The following is an 18,204-nucleotide window of genomic DNA, read 5'->3' on the forward strand; positions in this document are numbered from 1 at the left end:
GTAAAGGATCTATACCCTAAAAACTACAGAACGCTTCTGAAAGAAATTGAGGAAGACACAAAGAGAAGGAAAAATATTCCATGCTCATGGATTGGAAGAATTAATATTGTGAAAATGTCAATGTTACCCAGGGCAATTTACGCATTTAATGCAATCTCTATCGAAATACCATGGACTTTCTTCAGAGAGTCAGAACAAAGCAGGAAGGACTATCCACTGGAAAAAGGACAGTCTCTTCAATAAATGGTGCTGGCAAAATTGGACATCCACATGCAGAAGAATGAAACTGGACCACTCTCTTTCACCATACACAAAGATAAACTAAAAATGGATGAAAGATCTAAATGTGAGACAAGAGTCCATCAAAATCTTAGAGGAGAACACAGGCAACACCCTTTTTGAACTTGGTCACAGCAACTTCTTGCAAGATACATCTATGAAGGCAAGGAAAACAAAAGCAAAAATGAATTATTGGGACTTATGAGAAAAAGCTTCTGCACAGCAAAAGAAACAGTTAACAAAACTAAAAGACAACCTACAGAGTGGGAGAAGATATTTGCAAATGACGTATCAGATAAAGGCCTAGTATCCAAGATTTATAAAGAACTTATTAAACTCAACGGCAAAGAAACAATCCAATCATGAAATGGGCAAAAGACATGAGAAATTTCACAGAGGAAGACATAGATATGGCCAACAAGCACATGAGAAAATGCTCTGCATCACTTGCCATCAGGGAAATATAAATCAAAACCACAGTGAGATCCCACCTTACCCCAGTGAGAATGGGGAAAATTAACAAGACAGGAAACAACAAATGTTGGAGAGGATGTGGAGAAAGGGGAACCCTCCTGCACTGTTGGTGGGAATGTGAACTGGTGCAGCCACTCTGGAACACTGTGTGGAGGTTCCTCAAAGAGTTAAAAATAGACCTGCCCTATGACTCAGCAATTGCACTGCTTGGGATTTACCCCAAGGATACAGATGCAGTGAAACACTGGGACACCTGCACCCCAATGTTTATAGCAGCAATGTCCACAATAGCCAAACTGTGGAAGGAGCCTCAGTGTCCATCTTAAGATGAATGGATAAAGAAGCTGTGATATATGTATACAATGGAATATTACTCAGGCATTAGAAATGATGAATACCCACTATTTGCTTCAACATGGACGGAACTGGAGGGTTATTATGCGGAGTGAAGTAAGTCAATCGGAGAAGGACAAACATTATATGGTCTCATTCATTTGGGAGATATAAAAAATAGTGAAAGGGAATGAAGGGGAAAGAAGAGAAAATGAGTGGGAGATATCAGTGAGCGTGACAAAACATGAGAGACACCTAACTCTTGGAAACAAACAAGAGATGGTGGAAAGGGAGGTGGGCGGGTTGGGTTGACTGGGTGATGAGCACTGAGGGGCCACTTGACGGGATGAGCACTGGGTGTTATGCTAGATGTTGGCAAATTGAACTCCAATAAAAAATATACACAAAAAATAAAAAATATTACTAAGACTGATGTCCAAGAGTTTACTGTCAGTGTTTTGTTTTAGGAGTTTTGTAATTTCATGTATTACATTTAGGCCTTTAATCCATTTGGTGTTTATTTTTGCATAAAAGACAGTGGTCAAGTTTATTCATTTGCATGTAGTTTTCCAATTTCCCCCAATAATATTTGTTGAAGAGACTATCATTGTTTATTCTTGCCTCATTTGTCATAGATAATTGACCATAGGAGTATGAGTTCATTTTTGGGCTCTCTTCTGTTCCATTCATCTATATGTTTCTGTGCCAGTACTATACTGTTTTGATTACTGTAGCTTTGTAGTATAGTTTAAAATCTGAGAACATGATACCTCCAGCTTTATTGTTCTTTCTGAAGATTGCTTTGGCTATTCAGTATTGAGGGTCTTATATGGTTCCATACAAGTTTTAGTATTCATTTGTACTAGTTTTGTGAAAAATGCCAATGTAGAGACTATATTGAATCTGTACATTACTTTTAGTATGGACATTTTAACAATATTTATTTTTCCAATCCATGAGCACAGTATATTTTTACACTTAATTTGTGTCATCTTCAGATTTTTTCATTAGTGTCTTAACAGTTTTCAGAATACAGGTCTTTCACCTCCTTGGTTAAGTTTATTCCTAGGTATTTTATTCTTTTGATACAATTTTAAATGAGATCGTTTTCTTAATTTCTCTTTCTGCTGCTTTGTTATTAGTGTATAGAAACACAACATATCTATAAATTAATTTTATATCCTGCAAATTTGCTAAAATCATTTATTCTAATAGGTTTTTTTTCTGTAGAATCTTTAGGGTTTTCTATATGTAGTATTATATTTAAGCAGGAGAGCTATGTTCTTATCTCATGGAATTAAAGAATAAATCTCGCAAAAGAGACTGAGTAAAGCGATAGAAGTTCATTAAGCAAGGATACAGAATGAGTTCTCAGGCGTGAGAAGGGTCCCTACAGGGTTGTGTCATTGAAGGTTTTTAGGCCAGTCTTTTATTGAAAACTTATCCAGGGAGCTTGTGGCCTTGAGATTCTTGTGCTGTCTTAGTTTGAGCAAGGACTATTGATAATGACTTACTTAATGACTTACGTCTTTGTGGTCTGGTCATTTTCTGTGATTACACTGTAGCTGCCAAAGAAAAATACTCCCTAACATCAGGGGCCAGATGATCTGGTCTGTTTCCTTATCGCTGGTTTCCTTATATCTCAGCATTTTTGGATTTGTTTTGTGAGCCTGATTTCATGGCCCCCTACTTATCTCTCCCTATCCCTTACTCCACGTCATGTGGAAACAGTGACAGTTTATTTCTTCCTTCCCAATTTGGATTCCTTTTATTTCTTTTTCTTTGTTTGATTGCTGTGACTAGGACTTCTAGAACTATGTTGAATAAAAGTGGTAAGAGTGGACATCCATGACTAGTTCCTGATCTTAGAGGAAAAGCTCTCTAAGCTTTTCTGATGTTAGCTATGAGTTTGTCAGATATGTCCTGTATTATTTTGAGGTATCTTCCATCTATACATACTTTATTGAGAGGTTTTTTTTCCTTAAATGCCTGTTGAATTTTGTTATGTGCTTTTTCTGCATCTATTGAGATGATCATATGATTTTTTTCCTTTGTTAAAGTAGTATATCATGTATTTGATTTGTGAATATTGAACCATCCTTGCATCTGTGAAATAAATCCCACTTGATCTATGTATTGTTGAATTTGATTTTTTAATGTATTTTTAATGTATTGTTGAATACATTTATTGAGAAATTTTGCATCTATGTATGTCAGGGTTATTGGCCTATAATTTTTGTAGTGTCTTTGTTTTTGGTATCAAGGTAATGTTGGCTTTGTAGAATGAATTTGGAAGTGTTCTAAATTTTAAATTTTTTGCAGTAGTTTGAGAAGAGTAGATATTAACTCTTCTCTAAATGGTAGAATTCACATGGGAGCCTGTTGATCCTGGACTTTTGTTTGTTGAGAGCTTTTTTGATTACTGATTCAGTATCATTACTAGTAATTGGTCTGTTAAGATTTCATTTCTTCCTGATACATTCTTGTAAGATTGCATATTTCATTTCTTCTAGATTGTCCAACTTATTTCTGTGGTGTTACTTGTAACCTCTCTTTCATCTCTGATTTTATTTGGGCCCTCTCTTTTTTTCCTTGATGAATTTGCTAAAAGTTTATTAATTTTGTTTATATTTTCAGAGAAGCGGTTCTTAGTTTCATTGGTCTTTTCTATTTTTATTTTTTTTTTTTTACTATTGTATTTCTGCTTAGTCTTTATTACTTTTTTCTTCTGTTAACTAAGGGCTTTGTTTTTCTTTTTCTAGTTCTTTTGTACAAGATTAGATTATTTTAGATTTTTCTGTTTTTTGAGGTAGGCCTCTATTGCTCTAAACTTTCCTTTTGGAATTGCTTTTGCTGTATCCCATAGATTTTAGAATGTGTTTCATTTTTATTTGTCTTAATTTTTTATTTCCTCTTTGATTTCTTTGTTGAACCATTGGTTATTTAGTAGCATGTTTAACCTCCATGTGTTTGTGTTCTTCCAGGTTTTTTTTTTTTTCTTGTAATTGATTTTGAGTTTTATACCATTGTAGTTGGAAAAGATGCTTGATATGGTTTCAGTCTTAAATATGTTGAGACTTGTTTTGTGGCCTATCATGTGGTTTATCCTCAAGAATATTCCACGTACAATTGAAAAGAATATGTAGTTTGCTGTTTGGGGATGGAGTGATCTGTATATATATGTTAAATCCATCTGGTCTAATATGTTGTTTAAGTTCACTTTTTCCTTACTGATTTTCTGTCTGGATGATCTGTTCTTTGATTTAAGTAGTTTATTAATGTTCTTGCTATTATTGTATTACTGTTATTTTCTCCCTTCATATTTATTAATATTTGCTTTGTAGATTTAAGTGCTTCTACATTGATTGGGTGCTTATATATATTTATAATTGTTTTATTAATATAAATATAAACATAAATATAAATATTTATTTATAACTGTTTTATTTGCATGGAATATCTTTTTTCCATCCCTTTATTTTCAGCCTATATGTGTCTTAGATCTGAAGTGAGTCTAGTAGGCAGCATGTATAAGGTGTTTTTTTTAATCCATTCAGTTGCTCTGTGTCTTTTGTATTGTCCATTTATATTTAGAGTAATTATGACAGGTATGTACTTATTGCCATTTTGTTGGTTTTCTGGTTGTTTTTGTAGTTCTGTTTTTTTCTTCTCTTGCTCTCTCTTCTGTGATTTGATGACTTTCATTGGTGTTATGGTTGGCTTTTTATTTTTTGTGTACCTATCATAGATTTTGGGTTTGTGGTTACCATAAGGTTCATATATAACATTCTAATTATGGTGGACTATATTAAGTTAATAGTCGCTTAAGTTTGAACACATTCTAAAACATTCCCCCATCACCATGTTTTTTGTTTTTGACATATATTGTATTAGGTACAGTTCACTTTACTACTTTTGTCTTTTAACTTTCTTACTAGCTTGATAAATGGTTCATCCATTGTCTTTATATGTTTGCTTTTACCAATGAGATTTTTTTTTCATAAATTTCTTACTTCTAGTTATGGCCTTTAGCTACTTAAAGAAGTCCCTTTAATATTTCTTGTAAGTCTGGTTTTAGTGGTGATGAACTCCTTTAACTTTTGTTTGTCTGAGGAACTTTATCTCCTATTCTGATTGGTAATCTTGCTGGGTACTCTTGGGTATAGATTTTTCTTTTTTCTTTTTTTTTTAATTTTTATTTATTTATGATAGTCACAGAGAGAGAGAGAGAGAGAGAGGCAGAGACATAGGCAGAGGGAGAAGCAGGCTCCCTGCACTGGGAGCCTGACGTGGGATTCGATCCCAGGTCTCCAGGATCGCGCCCTGGGCCAAAGGCAGGCGCTAAACCGCTGCGCCACCCAGGGATTCCGGTATAGATTTTTCTATTCAGAATTTGAATATATCATGCAACTTCTAGTCTGCAGAATTTCTGCTAGAAATCAACCTTGAAGGTGTTCCCTTGTTACATAACTAGTTGTTTATCTCTTGCTGCTTTTAAGGTGCTCTCTTTTAATTTTTGATATTTTAATTATTGTGTATCTTGATGTAGACTTCCTTGGGCTAATATTGTTTGGAGTTTCTTTGCTTTGTGGACATGGATGTCTGTTTCCTTCCTCAGGTTAGGGAAATTTTCAGCTACTATTTTGTCAAATAAGTTTTCTACCCCTTTCTGGGACTCTACTCGTCTGAGACCCCTGATACACAAATGTTAGTACATTAGATTTTGTCCTAGAAGTTCTTTATTCTAATTTTTTCATTCTTTTTGCTGTTCAGCTTGGATAATTTCCACTCTACTGTCTTCTAGATTGCTGATTGGCTCCTCTGTGTTGTCTAATCTGTTGATTTCCTTCTAGTTTATTTTTCATTTTGTTTATTTTATTCTTTAGCTCTGGTTTTTTTTTTTTAATATTTGTTGAAGTTCTCACTGTGTTCATCTATTCTTCTCCCAAGTTTAGTGAGCATCTTCATAACCATTTCTTTGAACTCTTTATCTGGTAGATTGTTCATCTCCATTTCATGTAGTTCTGAAATTTTTTCTTGTTCTTTCATTTGGACCATATTCCTCTGTTTCCTCATTTTGCCTGACTTTCTATATTTGTCTCTATGTATTAGGTTGATCAATTCCTGGTCTTGAAGGAGTAGCTTTATATAGAAGGTGTCCTGGAGGGCCCAGAAGCACAGTCTTCCCTATGTCACCAGAACCAGGTGCTGTGGGGGTGCTCCCTGTGTGGGCTTCATGCTCTCTCCTTTTATGATTGGGCTGCAACTCTTGTGGGCACACTGGGAGGTGGGGCTATCTATAACTGCCCCTGTCAGCCAATTTGGGTGGGTGCCAGTCCAGGCCAGTGCTTTTCACTGAATGCAGTGAGGCAGGAGATGCTTTTAGAAGGTGCTCATTCCAGTCATTGGTACCTGCCAGTTGGTGTGGTCAGTCCACAGGGCAACACTGGAGAGAGACATGTGCTAGCAGAGTAGATAGATAATGTCAGAAATGGAACACACCAGTACTTCCTAGAGAAAGTACCTACAGATCCCTGGTCCTCTAGCACACACAGCCTAAAATCAAGCAGTAAATTTCCTATATATATGGCTAAGGCACTTTTTTAACTGCTGCTTCTGTGCTAGGTCTCAGAGCAAGTAAATTTGTGCATGCGACCTTAAAGAGTAGAATCTTGGTTTCCTATAGCCTTCCTACTGTCTCAGAGTTAAGCCCCCACTGATTTTCAAAGCTGGACATTATGAGCACTTCTTCAGGTGCATGTCCTCAGGGCAGGGTTGCCTGATGGGGTTTTGAACCTCTGTGCCTGTGGTATCTTTCCCCCTGTGGATCACTGCACTAGTAGTATGAATCCAAACTAGATTGCATCTCTGTCCCTTCTACTCTTCCCTGTGTGACTTTTTCTTTATATCTTTCGCTGTGGAATAGCTAATCTTTAGGTTGTTCCCAGAAAGAGTTGCTCTATATTTAGTTGAAGCCTTGTTTATCTGGGGGAAGGAGTGAGTTCAGGATCCTCCTTTCGAACCACTTGCTTCTCCAGCTGTTTCTTTTACTCTTGCTTTCATTCTTATTCTGAAACACATTTCAGTACTCCAGTAACTAGATGTACGTACTTTCAAAGCACAGGACATAAGACAAACATCTGCTGGAACAAATACATAATCCTATTCACCTGATAAGACTTTTTCATGGACCAGGCCTACAGAGAGAGGCAGTGATAGTCAATTATTAACCCTTAAAGTAAAAAATTGCCTTCATATATAATTATGGTAAAAACATGTATGAGTTCATAAACGTTTTAGTATGTTCACCTGAGTTTTGTCAGTGAATATGGAGTGGGTAGATACAGTCATTTAGATATAACACAGTTTATCATTTATCTGTTTGAAGTGGACCAAAAAATGAAATCCTGAAGACATGGCCCACTTTTTTATATGACTGACCCATCCAGATTCTTAGAGGCAATGGAAAGAATAACATATACATACATCCACACAACTACATGACTTAGCTCCTTCCTAGTCATTTACGATGAAATAGAGCCATCTTAGAGGTGATTTTTCAAGCAGCCTTAAACTTAAAGCTAAATTTTCATTCACTGTAGTAAAACTTGCATATTCTAGAAGTCAGTTTTTTAAGAGAACTAAAACTAGTCTTTTAATAACTACAAATGAATTTCTCAGTTATAAAAATGTTTTAAAATAGTGAATTAAAATTTAGATTTAAGTCATTGATGAAAATCGCCTTTAAAGAAGTTAAAGATAGATTATTAATATTGGCATGAGTTTTGTTTGTTTTTAAAAAAAGCATGAATTTTTAAAATTGCCTAATATATGCCAGAGGCTATCTGGGTATTGGGAGAGTTAAACAGACTTGATTTTGTATTTCACCTCAAAAACTTTGGGCTAAATGACCATAGACAAGATGTGCAATCTCTCAGCCCCAAGTTTCCCATCTATTTAATTTATTTTTAAAGATTTTATTTATTTATTCATAAGAGACACAGGGAAAGACAGAGACCTAGGCAGAGGGAGAAGCAAACTCCCAAGGGGAAGCCTGATGCGGAACTCGATCCCAGGACCCCGGGTTCATGACCTGAGCCAAAGGCAGATGCTCAACCAGGTGCCCTTCCCATCTATTTAATGGGGATAATTGTTTGTGTCCCTCCTAAGATTATAATAATATAAAGGGGTTTTTTTTTTAGCATATTACCTCGAACTTAGAAAAAATTATAGTGGGAAAAATTCATATGGTACATTTTTGCCTTTTAGTGTTTTCAGATCCAGTTAGACAAATAGATATGTTAAATAAATACTTCTGAGAGACAGTTAAAATCCATTACAGCATTGCTCAAAGTTTATTGTGGAACCTGTAATGTATTTGTTTAAAAACATTTTTAAAAGGATTTCTGTGGTCAAATAAATTTGGGAAATGATTAATACTTTGAGAGTCACAATGTATATTATTCTCTTCAAAAATCTGAGATGTTCTTGGTATAGCCTTGCCTTCTGTGGTGAACTTAGGTAGAGTATTTATTACTTATGGATTCTACTTGCTATCATTCTCAGCTCTCTGCCCTCTTACATTTAAAGGTACATCTATACCTTGGACTCATGGTAATGAATGAATGAATGAATGAATTTTTACTCTCACAGTAGTTGTCAAATCTGCCAGTTTACTTTCCCTTGTAATATTAAAATCTATTTAAAAGTATCCCAGGATTACAGATTTTGTCCACTTAAAAGTGTATCTAGGGCAGCTCGAGTGGCTCAGCGGTTTAGCGCCACCTTCCGCCCAGGGCGTGATTTTGGAGACCCGGGATCGAGTCCCACGTCAGGCCCCCTGCATGGAGCCTGCTTCTTCCTCTGCCTGTGTCTCTGCCTCTCTCTTTCTCCTCTCTGTGTATTCTCATGAATAAATAAATAAAATCTTAAAAAAAAAAAAAAAAGTGTATCTATAGAATCTAATTAATGTTCCACTATTTTAAAATAGAAATTCCAGGGATCCCTGGGTGGCGCAGCGGTTTGGCGCCTGCCTTTGGCCCAGGGCGCGATCCTGGAGATCCGGGATCGAATCCCACGTCGGGCTTCCGGTGCATGGAGCCTGCTTCTCCCTCTGCCTGTGTCTCTGCCTCTCTCTCTCTCTCTCTCTGTGACTATCATAAATAAATAAAAATTTAAAAAAATTAAAAAAATAAAATAAAATAAAATAAAATAGAAATTCCATTGAATAACAAAACCAGTCCAGTTATAAGTATTTCCATCAGAAGAGATTAGCTGTGAAACCAGAATTATTATTATTTTTTTTAAAATTTTTATTTATTTATGATAGTCGCACAGAGAGAGAGAGAGAGGCAGAGACACAGGCAGAGGGAAAAGCAGGCTCCATGCACCGGGAGCCCGACGTGGGACTCGATCCCGGGTCTCCAGGATCGCGCCCTGGGCCAAAGGCAGGCGCCAAACCACTGCACCACCCAGGGATCCCTAAACCAGAATTATTTAAATCTCACATTATGAGACACCTGGGTAGGGTGGCTCAGTGGTTAAGCATCTGTCTTTGGCTCAGGTCGTGACCCTGGGGTTTTGGGATTGAGTCCTGCATCATGCTCGCTGCAGGGAGCCTGTTTTCTTCCTCTGCCTATGTCTCTGCTATGCTATGTCTCTGCTTCTCTCATGAATAAATAATTAAAATCTTAAAAAAAAATCTCACATTGTAATTTGTTTTTTTCCAGTATTTTGAGTTTGAAGTTTTGGGACAGATTGAAGTATAGTTTTAATCTTTGGGTTCTATTTATTTATTACTTTTTAATTTCAAGTTTGTTCAGGCTTTAGCATCTTTTCAAGTTGAAATAGTTTATGCAAATTTTTCTTGCTTTTTTTTATAACTGGGCTTTCTGCAAAGGTTATTTCTGTCTCTTTGTGGTCAACTTGTTATCTCAGAATAATTTTTCCCTCCCGTGTTTTTTTTGTTGGGGGAAGGGACTGCCTACCACTCATAATTATGGGCCCAAATTGATCAGAACTTTTAAATTCCAGCAAGAGGCAATCTTGTGTAGTCACACCTTTACTAATAATGCACTCTTAAGGGGGGTTTATTTTTTTATTTTTCATGATGTATAAGATACCATTTGAGCTGCCTTTTTTTTAGACTAATGTATAGTTACATTAGTTTCAGGTATACAACTTAGTGATATGTAGATGGGTCTACACTTATGCTGTGCTACCACAAGCATAACTACTATCTGTCACCATATAATGCTATTACAATACCATTAACTGTATTCCCTATTCCATACCTTTCATCCACATTACTTGCTCATGCCATAACTAGAAGCCTGTGCTTCTCACTCCCCTTTACCCATTTTGCCCATCCTCTTACCACTTGGGGGTTTCTTTTTTACTGAATCATCTTTTACGGTCAGAAACTTTATTTTCTATTAGGTGCTCAGCAAAATTTTCAGACACAGCTAACAGCTAACACCAGTTATGTTTGGGAAACCTCCCAGCTTACCTACCTTTATCATACTGCTGATACATTTTTTAAAAGATTTTATTTATTCATGAGAGATAGAGGCAGAGACATAGGCAGAGAGAGAAGCAGGATCCATGCAGGGAGCCTGATGTGGGACTCGATCCTAGGACTCCAGGATCATGACCTGAGCCGAAAGCAGATGCTCAACCGCTGAGCCACCCAGGCTTCCCTCATGTTTTGGTGTCTTAATTGTACTTGTTTCACTTTGTAGGGGAAGAAAAATATTTCCCTTTACCTATTTTAGGTTCATTCCCTGGAAATTAGACTGACAACAAAAATGGGGGGGAACCACATTAACAAGAGAAAAACAATTTATTAATGTGTACAGTGCCCATGATGCAGAAGAAACCTCACATGACCATGAAGTCAAATAAGTAGTTAGAACTTGGGCATATGTAGCATCTTAACAAAGAATAATAAATTCATAGAGAAGTGACAGGTAAAAAGAAAAGGATTTCAGACCTCCAAAGTAAGGAAATTCTGGAAAGGTAAATATATTTTGGAATCTAATGAAATATGTGGGTTATTTGTCTAGGTCCATCTTGGCACCAACTTTCCATCTTCTTCATGGCCATAAAACTTCTTTGGGAGGGAGGATTTATTAGTGTTCGTTTGTGAGACGTTTCTGCTTTTAATCCTATGAGGGAAGCTCTGGAAAGCTCTTTCTACATTTGTGGATTCTCATTTGCCTCCAGCTCAAAATAATCCTTATGCCAAAATGCATATTCTGCTACCCTTCAACTTCTCCTTGAAATTGAGCTCTGAAGGGCAGAACTATGTTTCTTCTCTGTTTCCCTGAGTTGATGGTACCAAGCAGGCAGCAGTCACTCAGATAAATGTTTGTTGAGTTAATGAACTCAACTATTTTGGCAATCAGCTCATATGGGACTCCCCAGTTTCTACTTACTATTCTCTGGCAAAGGAATTCTGAGAGACTTCTGATGTCTTAGTAATACATAGTTGGGCTAGCTCCCTCTTTGATGGTAAAGATTCATGTTGATTAAATGTAACTCATGGAATATACTTATATGAACTATTTTGGGAATATATCTGATCACTCTTTTCCTTTTCAGAAGTGCACACAGATGCCAGATGGTCAAATGCGTAGTCTTTCTTATAAAGAGACCAGTTAAATGAATATTCTTTTAATTTTTTAGTGATTTAAGAAACTCTCTAACTAGAACTACAGAGTAACTAACTACTAGTAACTAACTAGAATGTTCCTAAGTGGGAGGAAAACGTTCAAATTCAAAATCACATTAATTCTTAATAAATATTTTCAAATATGAAATTAAAGCATGAATCCAGAAACATACATATTTATAATTTATAGTCATTTCAGTCTTTGAACTTTACTTTTCTACTATATTTCTATTTCTTAAATTTTACTTCTAAAAAAAAATTTAAAAATTTTACTTCTACCTCCATGTTCCATAGTCCTTTCATTTTTACTGTATTTTATTACTTACAGGCTTTTCTCAGATGCATTTTTCTGACAGATTAAATGCCCTAGCAATACAATTTTAATTATTACTGTTTCTTTTACTTGTAGTAAATTTAAAATAATGATAATGAAATATTAGACATTATAATCTACCAATGAGGTCATTTAAAAGGAGGTTTTGTTTAGGGCCAGCAGTTGTCTTTTACCTTCCATAAATAGTTAAAGGGTAAAATGTCCTTACCTGTATGTTGTAGACAATCTAGAATTTTGCAGGGAGAGTTCTATAGGAATTCTTTGAGAACATAAAGGCCCCTTGCATCTTTTCCAACTCTTTGGAAGAGGAAGAGACACTTAGAAACTATTCAGGGAATCCCTGGGTGGCGCAGCGGTTTGGCGCCTGCCTTTGGCCCAGGACGCGATCCTGGAGACCCGGGATCGAGTCCCATGTCGGGCTCCCGGTGCATGGAGCCTGCTTCTCCCTCTGCCTGTGTCTCTGCCTCTCTCTCTCTCTCTCTCTCTGACTATCATAAATAAATTTAAAAATAAAAATTAAAATTAAAAAAAAGAAAAGAAACTATTCAGCTAGCCCTATATCCTCTCTAGAACCCCTTATCTTTTTGGTACATGTGCACTTTGAGGTCTTCTCTGCCTTTCAGAATGATAAAGAAATTTTGAAACAAGCCTCTGACTCTTGACAAAGTGTAAAGCTAAGAAAACACTTAAATTGTAATTAGTAGCAGTTAAATACTAATAAAATAAACGAAAACCTTACAAAAAATTTTATCAAAATAATTTTGTGAGGTGTTTTGGTTTTAAAAGATTTTTTAAATTGCTTTATGCTTGTTTTTCCTTTTCCAAAAGAACCTGAATTAAAAATCATTATAACCATAAATATACTATTTCGAAGTCTACCTGTCTACAAAGCTATAGAGAAGAACCTCATTTGCTGGCAGTTGAATTCTGAAAAAGAATATAAGAGCAAATGCTCGTGAGTGAGACACAAGCAAATCAAGTCTATAGACATGAATAATGTGTTCTCTTCTTACCCTTTCTGGTTTCTTTTTCTATGGGTATCTGAAAGCATTTTGAGTATATTCATTATAGACTAATATTGTGATCTCCTTACATAAGTAATTAAGAAGCAATCAAAACTAGGTAGAAATGGCTAAGGAGAAATTTTGGTGAATAAGAGAAGCTAATATACAAATGCCAGTTAAACTATTTGTATCCACATGAAAATTTTCATAATTGATTCTAATAATAATGATTATTAGTCCGTAGTTGAGAAATAGGTGAACATGAAGAAGAAAAAAATCATTCATAATCATTCCATGCAGCAAAAATAAAAGTCACTCTTGAAATTTTGTTTTTCAATCATTTGGGGTTTTTTTATGTATGTAATACATGTTTATAACATGTTTTGGATGTTTTCTATATCCTGGTTTTGTTTTCACTTGACATTAGATTTAGGTACTCTCCCAATTTGCTAAATATTTTTTGAAATTTTTATATTTTTATGGTTCATAGAATCCTGTCTAGTGAATAAACCAGTAATTTATTTATTCAGTTCCCTATTGTGGGATATACAGTTTGTTTTCAATTTGTTACTGCATGTAACAAACTGCATGTATATAATTATTAGTGAGGATAAACATTTTTTCACATCTTTATTTTTTTTATTTAAAGATTTTATTTATTTATTCTTGAGAGATAGAAGGAGAGACAGAGCCAGAGACACAGGCAGAGACATAGCCAGAGACACAGGCAGAGGGAGAAGCAGGCTCCATGCACCGGGAGCCCGACGTGGGATTCGATCCCGGGTCTCCAGGATCACGCCCTGGGCCAAAGGCAGGCGCCAAACCGCTGCGCCACCCAGGGATCCCTTTTTCACATCTTTAAATGGGTGTATCATTTATGAAAAAATTGTGTATAAGGTACTTAATGTTTCTATCACAGATCTAAACGAACCAAGACATTACTAAAGCTAAATAAGCAGAAAGAAGAAGAGGACCGCAGATTACAGTTGCAACTTCAAAGACAGAGAGCCATGAGATTGTCCCGAGAATTACGGCTGAGAATGCTCGAAATAGTTCATCCAGGTAGGTGGCGATGTCAATTTTATAAGTGTCTTTTAATGAACCAGATTTCCTGCTACCTGATGATTTTTTCTTTTAATTTGTACCTTTTTCTTGTTTCTCCTTTCTCAGGTAAACCTTTCTCAGTTAAATCTCGAGTCAGAAAAAAAAGTTACTATTTGTTTTATTAAAGCCTATTAGTTGATGATGAGTCATCTCTCCACAAGTTTTCTTATCTTTCAAATAAATTAGTGAAACATAAAAAGATGTGCTTAAAGTTAGCTTTCAGAAACAATCCCCTTGATCTTACGTAAGGAGTTAGAATACTGCTGCATTCTGGAATCAGAACTCTACTCATATCGCAGTATAAACCTTGTGACATCTTGCCATTTTTGTTTGCTTTTGTTTTTGTTTATATATTTTTGTTTATTGAAATTCAGTTTGCCAACATATAGTGCTCATCCTGTCAGGTGCCCCCCTCAGTGCCCATCACCCAGTCACTCTATCCCCCCCAGCCTGCCTCCCCTTCCACTACCCCTTGTTCATTTCCCAGGAAAATGTTAGGAGTTTCTCATGTTTTGTCACTTTCTCTAATTTTTCCCACTCATTTTCCCTATAATCCCTTTCACTATTTCTTATATTCCCCATATGAGTGAAACCATATAATGATTGTCCTTCTCCGATTGACTTACTTCACTCAGCATAATATCCTCCAGTTCCATCACATCTTGACATTTTTGACACACTAAGCTGAAATTAATATTATAGTCTGTGAATCTGAATGGTTTCAAGATTTTTTTTTTGTTCTTCCTCTTCCCTTCCTACCACTTATTCCCAGTGTTCTTTGCTAACCTCTTATTTTTCTTTTTTCCTTAAATATAGATGTTTCCCAGGTTTCCATCTTCACTTCTTATTCTCATGTTGCTCTTCCTGTGGTATCCTATCCATATTTATAGCTTCAACTACTGAGTGCTTAGCACACTCAAATCTTGTTTGCATCTTCATCTTCTCAAGCTCTAAACCAGCACTTCCTTTAAAAAAAAAAAAAAAGATTTTATTTATATGAGAGAGAGAGAGAGAAAGTGAACGCAAGTAGGGGTGAGGGGTAGAGGAAGAGGGAGAAGCAGACTCTCTTCCTAGCAAGGAGCCCTGCACGGAGCTCAATCCCAGGACCCTGGAAGCACAACCTGAACCAAAGGCAGATGCTTAACCGACTAAACCACCCAAGTGCCCCTAAACCAGCACTTCCTAATAGAACTTTTTACAAATGAAATGTTCTTTATCAGCACTGTTGAATATAGTTCCTACTGGTTAGACATGGCCATTGAGTACTTGAAATGTGGCTAGTGCACACAAGCACATGAATTTTTAACCTTATTTAAAGTAACCATTTGCGGTTGGACAGCACAACTCTGTAGCCAGCTCCCTGTTGGATACCTTTAGTTAGATATCTACAGGCATCCCAAAAACTGGTCATTATCTCCCCCCTCGCTCTACCCATTTCCCCTCCCTGAATACCATCTCAGGTAATAGCACCAGCAGTGTACTCAATTTCCCATTTGTGAGACATCCTAGAGTTCTTTCTTTCTCTCACATATAGCACCTCCCAGAAGGTAAAAAAAGAGTCACCTGTAGTCATCTGTAGACTTAAGAGAAATTTGGAAGTACACAGAGTAGTTAACATACATGCATTTTGCCTTTTCCCTCTGATGGTATGGATTGAATTCCTAGCCACATACTTGTGATTCTTTTTTCTAAATATTCTTGCTCCTGGATTTTTAACCCTTTTTCATTCCTTTGCCACAAAAAGTATATGAATCTTTTCTCTAAAGAACATGCATAATCTGAGAAAATTTTTGGACTTTTTTTCCGGCTATGTTAGAATCATTGTAAAATAATAAAATTGGGGAAATTAATGAACAATATTTAAAGAAACAAAAAGACTGTAGGAGTGTTGTTATCATTATCCTGATTCCAGAAATTGAGAAAGCATAGCAGTTGAGTATGTTGTAATAGTGTCTGTCATCTTTTTAGGTCAGGTGGAAAAATATAATCGGGAAATAGAAGAGAAATCAGCATTGATTATCCAGAAACACTGGAGAGGGTACAGGGAAAGGAAAAATTTTCGCCAACAGAGGCCATCTCTCACGGAGTATAAAGCAGCTGTCATACTTCAAAGAGCAGTGAGTCTAACGTAGCAAAAAGACTACTGGATTAGGAGGCAAAAACATGAATTCATAGCTGACTTTGTATATACCTGCTGTAAACTATTGGTCTAGTCACTTAGCTTTTCTGAGTCTTAGTTTCTTCTATAAAATAAGAACCTCTTTACCATTGGACAAACTGATTTAGACACTCAGTCCTTACTACTTACATAGAACTTTGTACACCATTTATCATCTGCAGTGTTATTTGTTAATTTTTCTTTCTTTCCTTGGCTGTGACTTCCTCAGAGGTAAAGAACTAAGTCTTATCTATTGTTGTCAGCTCTCAGCATGTGCTTGATGTATGAATGGATATTTACCCTACCCTTTTCACTCAGCTGTTATGTGAATAGAGATGACCCAATTTATGGGAAGGTATTTTGTGAATTGCAAAGCCTGTACTAGTTCAGCCCATCATAGTTTATTTTTTTAATGTACATAAAATGTATTGGATATAACTGGATCAATATAATTCTTGAATTATAGAATCACTTTCTTAAATGATAATATTCCTCAGATTTAGTAATATTTTATTGCCTTGGAAAAGCATGGCACACAAGGCTATTTATTTTATTTAATGACCAATTTTCCTAACATCTGTTATTCAGTTATACCTGTTAACTTTCATTTTAGGATATCAGGTCCTATAGCATTTTATAGTTCTTTATTGGGCTGAAGTTTGGGTTAATTTCAGTTTTTCACAGTGATAGATTTTGTATAGTTTCTTTCTTAATTCTCTGTGATTAATGTTTTACGAAGATTATTTAAAACTACTAAAAAAAAAAAACTACTAAAAAAATAGGATAGAGTAAGTATTACAGAAGTAGGAAGGTATTTATCTGCTGCATCCTTCTTCCTCAGACTTTTCTGGTGATGTCAAGGTATATCTGCAACAAATAATCCTATACCATCACCAAACCACACCTACATCTCTGTTTCACCCTCTGTTAAACAGGCCCATCTAAGAATTAACCCATGGATATCGGTGTTAGACATACTTCTTTTAGAGGAACCTTTGGGTCCTTTCTAATACCTTTACCTCATGCCTACTTCCTTTTTAAAACTCTTCCCTATCAAAGAATCAACTGGGCCCTTATTAAATTGAATTACTGCCTTGCCTATTTAGATGAGCCCAAACGGGTCCTACACTCTAAAGTGAGATACCCCAGTTTGTCCACCATTCCTTAGAGAAAGAAGCATAGGGGTCCTTATTAGAGAATATCTGAGGTCTACGAATGCAAAGTTAGTTTGGCTTTCACACTTTTCTTTGGCATAAGAGGAAAAAGATTAGTCACATCTGCTTCATATCTCCCCCACCCAAAAGGAATATGGATCTCCATGGTAAGAATAAAAAAGGATGGGTTAGGTCATGTTTTTAGTGTTTGCAACTCATTACTAAAAACAATGGTGAAGTCAAAGCAAAGCTAGCCAAAAACTGGATGAGAAGAGGATTCCTTTCAAAGAGGAAAAAGAATGAAAAATTATGAAGTATAGAGAGGGAAGAAAAATGAAAGTAGTTGAGAAAATTCAAATAGGGCAATCAGTGATTAGTAAATGATGCATTTTGCTACATTTTGAAGTATCTTTTTCTAAGACGTACTATAGACTTGTATATATACTGTATCCAATACAATACCTACTAACCATATGTGACTACCTCAGTACTTGACAGATAGCTAGTTGAAATTGAAATGTGCTGTAAGTGTAAATTGCCCACCATATTTTGAAAACTTAGTATGAGAGTGTAAAATATAAAATACTTCATTAATAATTTTTACAGTGAATACATGTGGAAGTGCCAATAATTTACATATATTGAGTTCTAATATGTTTAATAACTTAGTATATACAATATATTAATTTCAC

The 18,204-nt window shown here is 35.8% G+C and overlaps 1 protein-coding gene across 5 annotated transcripts in view; it reads left to right on the plus strand.

Annotated features, from left to right (window-relative positions):
• The window catches only part of IQCB1 (IQ motif containing B1), a 67,563-nt gene that overhangs the window by 40,059 nt on the left and 9,300 nt on the right, over positions 1-18,204 (plus strand). For all 5 annotated transcript variants that reach the window (XM_041721853.1, XM_041721765.1, XM_041722122.1 and 2 more), the window contains 2 exons: positions 14,016-14,158; positions 16,169-16,317. In XM_041721853.1, the coding sequence (XP_041577787.1) occupies positions 14,016-14,158; positions 16,169-16,317 (292 nt within the window). The remainder of the gene's footprint in view (positions 1-14,015; positions 14,159-16,168; positions 16,318-18,204) is intronic.

Source organism: Vulpes lagopus, chromosome 1, assembly GCF_018345385.1.
Source record: "Vulpes lagopus strain Blue_001 chromosome 1, ASM1834538v1, whole genome shotgun sequence".
NCBI classification, from domain to species: Eukaryota; Metazoa; Chordata; class Mammalia; order Carnivora; family Canidae; genus Vulpes; species Vulpes lagopus.